This window comes from Papaver somniferum, chromosome 2 (genome assembly GCF_003573695.1).
Source record: "Papaver somniferum cultivar HN1 chromosome 2, ASM357369v1, whole genome shotgun sequence".
In the NCBI taxonomy this organism is placed as follows: Eukaryota; Viridiplantae; Streptophyta; class Magnoliopsida; order Ranunculales; family Papaveraceae; genus Papaver; species Papaver somniferum.
In genome coordinates this window covers 30,707,415-30,712,550 of record NC_039359.1, presented here as the reverse complement: position 1 = coordinate 30,712,550, position 5,136 = coordinate 30,707,415, and the positions used below count along the sequence as shown (strand labels likewise).

The 5,136-nt window shown below is 36.2% G+C and overlaps 1 protein-coding gene across 3 annotated transcripts; it reads right to left on the bottom strand.

The window, feature by feature from the left end:
- Positions 1 to 226: 226 nt before the first annotated feature.
- LOC113347259 (tubby-like F-box protein 8) lies at positions 227 to 3,790 on the bottom strand. Of its 3 annotated transcripts, none has more exons than XM_026590880.1 (7): positions 3,593 to 3,790; positions 3,388 to 3,417; positions 3,077 to 3,168; positions 2,062 to 2,532; positions 1,869 to 1,956; positions 1,378 to 1,510; positions 227 to 1,231 (listed from the first exon to the last, which is right to left on the bottom strand). In XM_026590880.1, the coding sequence occupies exons 4-7, from the start codon at positions 2,410 to 2,412 to the stop codon at positions 517 to 519; spliced, it is 1,287 nt and encodes a 428-aa protein (XP_026446665.1). In that variant the 5' UTR covers positions 2,413 to 2,532; positions 3,077 to 3,168; positions 3,388 to 3,417; positions 3,593 to 3,790; the 3' UTR covers positions 227 to 516. The 3 variants fall into 3 exon arrangements, with proteins under 3 accessions (XP_026446665.1, XP_026446666.1, XP_026446664.1); XM_026590881.1 differs by having other exon boundaries at positions 3,396 to 3,417; XM_026590879.1 differs by lacking the exon at positions 3,388 to 3,417 and having other exon boundaries at positions 3,593 to 3,789.
- Between the last annotated feature and the right edge of the window lie 1,346 nt (positions 3,791 to 5,136).

Sequence of the window (5,136 nt, the reverse complement as noted above, 5' to 3'; positions counted from 1 at the left end):
AATGTTGTCTGCATAAAGTATCAAGCGTGTATAACCTGAACCATCTTTTGATGTTATTCGAAACTGTTGTCTTTAAAAGTGCAGTAGGCCAGTTTCATAGGCACATCATGCGAATCTGCCATTCGTAACATGACAAATTAGGGTTAACTTTACTTTGTGCAAAAGAGAACACTGAATTGTTTTTTTTTTTTTAAGAGAACTGTTGTAAATACTCGAAGAAACTAGATGGTTAAGCTGAAACTTGGCATACAGTATATTTAGTATTCAGAACAGTTAACAATTGAGATTTCGAAAGAAAAGAAAAAAAAAGAGAGGATCTAAAAGATTTCCTGTCGGTTACTGTGCTGCCACTCAACTTGATACAATTAAGTTTTACATAATCTTTTACTGATTCTTTCTCTCAACATTCTTCTACTAATCCTAATGAGAAAGAAAAGAAAACTGGCAATTTACGTGTTACAGTCCCGATTCATTTCTTACCACGGTTGTTCTACTTTTCTTTCTTTTTTCCTCCTATTATTCACAAGCCAACTTGGTGTCGAAGCTGCTTAAACAGATAGCAAAAGCCTGAAACGCAGAGAGAGGATAACGATAATCCATAGTGAACATATCCTTTCCGACTTTACCAAATTGGAGAATGACCTTATCGTGTTCTGGTGGGGCTGGCTGTGATGGCGTTGGTGCACCAGCTGCAGGCTGCGTCGCAGCAATTAATTGGAAATTCTTAACTGAAGCAACCGTTACTCGTCCGCGGAAGTTCAAACACCAGCATTGCAACTGTTCGTGCCATCTAGGAGCTTTGTTTCGAAGAACCAAAGGTCTCTCTTTGCCTTCCTCGTCATCGCCACCATGTGCACCTACAATGTCTGAGAAACGGGCACTGCTGAAGTCAACTGACTGGTCAACAATTGACTTGGAGAAAGGGATGCTGCCAAATGACTCTTCGAGTGCCCGTGGAAGGAGTTCAGTTTGGCCAGGGACTATTCCACCTGCATCTAGGGCTGATGCAGGAATGGAGTGCATTGTACAATGCATCCTCCGAGGACCACGAGTTCCAAGTACATTCAGTTCGTAAGTGACTTGAGCAATGTCATAGCTACCAGTAGGAACTTTAGGAGACACTTTCTTGGAGTAGAATCTTCGACTTGTTTTTCCAGGATGGGGGACAGTGGCACCACTATGTGGAGGTTGCGTGTCAAAGATTAAGAATTTTGTGCCAAGGAAGTTGGATCTGAAAAATAGAAACATAACTGACAATTAGAAGGCATTTAAAAAGAGTTCGAACTAAATAAATGAGAAAAGATAATGCATCCTTAGTATGAGAAGGCATCTACTGAGTAATTACAAGCTTTATCATTTCACTTGTTGTTCCATTACCTCAGTTTTCCAATGTAGGTGCTACTTGATCTTGATATGTTATCAGCATGCATTGAGATCACATACTCAGTGCAAGTAGTTCGTCGATTCCTTTTCGCAGAAAGAAGGAATTTTCCATTTTCAACTAGCAATGCTGTAAATTTGAGATTGAATTAGAACTCGAGACAAGAAAGCGATTAAATAATAATATCAATTTCTTAAGTGTCAACAACTTCAGCACATCTGCTTGCTAATCAACACTTCTATTTTTGTTCTGGCTGAAATCAAATAAAGTACTTGAGACAGGAGTAACTTATGAAAAACATTTTGTGGGTCAATGATTACACAGAAGGCAGAATGGAATAAATAATTGAAAGCAAGTTTCGAATTTAGGATTAGGATCTGTATATCTAAGCTTAAGGGTTATAAACTTATAAGTAAAACCGTATAGTCAATACTCACAATAAAGCTAACAAGTAGAAATGGCATTTCATACAAGGAAAGATACTCACCAGGACTCAGGCACAGAAAAAGGTGATAAGTTAAGTTAGATTTGTCCCGCTTAATAAAACACTGAATTGTTCCATCACGAGGCCCTGGCTGTAGAAATTCAACAAGGAAAGATTGGTAACTAGTACTGTAAAAGTTTCTCATTAACACAAGACTCCTCCTAAGAAATCACAGTGATGGAAAACAAAACCTTACCTGCTTTAGGGACACAGGAAAAGTAAGCTTCCCACAAAACTCTGGACCTTTAACATTTTCTTGGCACATTTCTCTCCATGTTCTGCATACAGCAGCACATGCAACTACATGTTTGCGAGACGGCCATGTGCTTTCACTTGCCTCCAACCTCCTAATAACATCACGAAGTAACTCTGGTGGAAGATTAGCCCAACGTCCATTCTGAACCACCAAAGCAGGCTGATCGTGTATCTCATGGACAGAACCTTGAGATTTTCCCCTATTATGTCCAGGCAACCTCACCTCAAAACTACGACTGGATAAGCTCCCAAACCCATCCCTAACATCACGCACTATACTTCGAAACGACATTTACCTTCAAACCAGAAAATTTCTACAACCTATTTCCTCCAAGATGCCCACATAAATAAGTTTCCTCTTGTTGGTAATAAATACTAATAGTTACAGCAATTCAAATACAAACACCTTCAACTGCAAAAACAAAAGCGAGAAAAAAAGTGTGTTAATTCAAATTCTTGCTCTACAACTAAGAAACCAAAGATGAAAAGAGAAAAAAGAAAGAAAAAAAACAAAGCAAAAACTAAAAGGAAAAGAGATGCTCACTAAAAGAAGACCCTAGATGCTAACTTTAAGCAACCAAAAATCGAAGTTGTAAACCAAACCCCTCATATACTAATTATGAGAGAACTGCAACCACAACAAACATTTCAAACTAACCCAAATCAAACTACTTTTTAACAATTCAAATCTAAAATCAAGGAAAAAATAGATAAGATAAGAGAATTTTGAGGCGCCAAAGCAATGAAATTCTAGACGAGTAAGAATATTTTAGACCAATAAAAAAAGTAGTAATAGTACACAAAATTGGAAAATCATACAAAAGTGTGAACCAGCCACATGAGTGATACTAATAACTTGGGTCAGATCTGTATGTATCTATTTTTTGCCCCCTAAAATTCCGGTCATGACTGTACCATTTTGAGATGAACCCTAATTAAAGCCTGAAAAAACTAACCTCTTCCTTTTAACGACCGAATAATCTGGATTATAAGGCCATGTCTTCTGATATAATTAAGACCACCTTCAGTAGCAATTTACCCCCACTACCTGAAACACATAACCAAACTTCTTCAAAACCTACCTTAAAATTCAATCCTTCATTTTATTTGAAGTAAGTGAATCCATCGAAAATTAACCAAAAAGAAAAAAATCAGTTTTTTCCATTTTAAACAAGTTTATGTGACAAAAATAGAAAGACAAAAAGGTGTTTTAAAGCTCAAGAAAATGAAATTAGTAACAAAATCAGATCTTAGCCGAAAACCAGACCTACGAACCACATAATTTCTTCAAACCAACCTGAAATTCGACAAAAAATAAATAAATAAATAGAGAATTTGGTACTACTACTAAACTAAATGAAGTAAAAAACATAAGATCTACACCAGAAAAAAAAATTGCAAAAAGAAAAAAAAACAACGTAGAAACATCAGTACTTTCTTATTATCAGAGTAGTACTAGTACCAATATTTACCTTGTTCTTCTAGCATACAGAGAAATGGAAAGAGAGAAGAGAGGAATGATATGAAATCAAGATCCTTGTTCTTCTTCTTGTTGCTGTTTGCTTTAACACACGGTTTCTTACCAGCTTTTTCTTTTTTCTTCGTTTCCTCTCTCTTTCTCTATCGACATCTTGATACCAAACCACATTTAATTTACTTCACACTTCACTGAAACAAACGAAAAATAATTATTATTTTATTTAATAAATAAACGGAGCTGCTGTTCCACACGCTTATTGCAGCACTACTTAGCACTCAGCCACATCCAGACTCTAGATTTTGGGGTTTTGGTAAAAAAGTGGGTCACAGCTTAACAATCTTGACCAATAATACTGGGACACATGAATTTAAACCGTAAGTAGTTCTCTGATTAGATCACTGAATAACATTTCCGATAAATAAATCCCATAATTGTTTAGATATTCCCTACCTTTTTTTTGGACTAAAAAATAATCGTAGCTCAAGAAAGAGTTTGACTTTCCCGTTCCGTTACTTTAAGACACAGATAAGAGGAAAAGGAATGAAGATCCGGCGTAATTTAGTGTGAGATTTAAAGAATAGCTAAACGACACGTGAATCGACGAGCAAGTGGAGTTATTGTACAAAAAATTCGGTTCGTGTTTTTGACTTTGATGTTATTGTTAGGTGCTCACTTCAGCGCATATTAGTACTTTACCTTGCTACTGTTGTCTATCATGCTTCGTACACGACTGAATAAACTAATCATTTTTAGATTATTAAAGTGAAAATTGGAGACTAAAAAACCTGGCTAGTTATGGGGCTAGGGAGTGTATTTGGGCCTCACACCAAATAACAAGAACGGGAGTACGGGACATTAACAAAATCTAAAAATCCATTCAGTTATTTTATCCCCGATTAATTAGTCCCAATTAGTTATTTTAGGTGAAATTTAACGGCTTTAGATGTAAAACCCAATAATGTTTAATTGAACTTCAAAACATCAAACAAGTGAAAAAAATTGATTTTTTCTCCAAAATCACCTTCAGAATCGGTATATGTTAGTGCATTCGTGGACTGATTCTGGGTTGGTCTTCCTCATTCACAAAGGATACAAAGAATCGGTTAACATAGGTAAGGTTATATACCGATTCCAACAATCGGTGAGTTATCAGACGTATGTAAATCGATTGTTGCAAATAAGGAATTTGTTCGTACTTTCAAGACAATATACATTCATTTCAAATCAAGCTAGCCACTTTCTTGGCCATCACGGAAGCACTTAGTATGTGCATCAAGTCTTTAAATCCTTAGGCGATCCTAGTGGACGAGTTATAGTCTCATAAGGGTTTACATAGAGTTCTACTCACATAATCTACAAAAAAAACTTCTAAAACTCTTAATCTTCGTTGGAAGAATCTCTGTCCGCTATATTGAATGACATATGGTCCAGGTGGAACTCCGGAATTTAGACTCATGAATTCATAGCTTTTAAAAAAATATGAATTATTCACCTTTTTCCTCCAAGTAGTGTCCTTCTGCGACTTCCTCCTACACA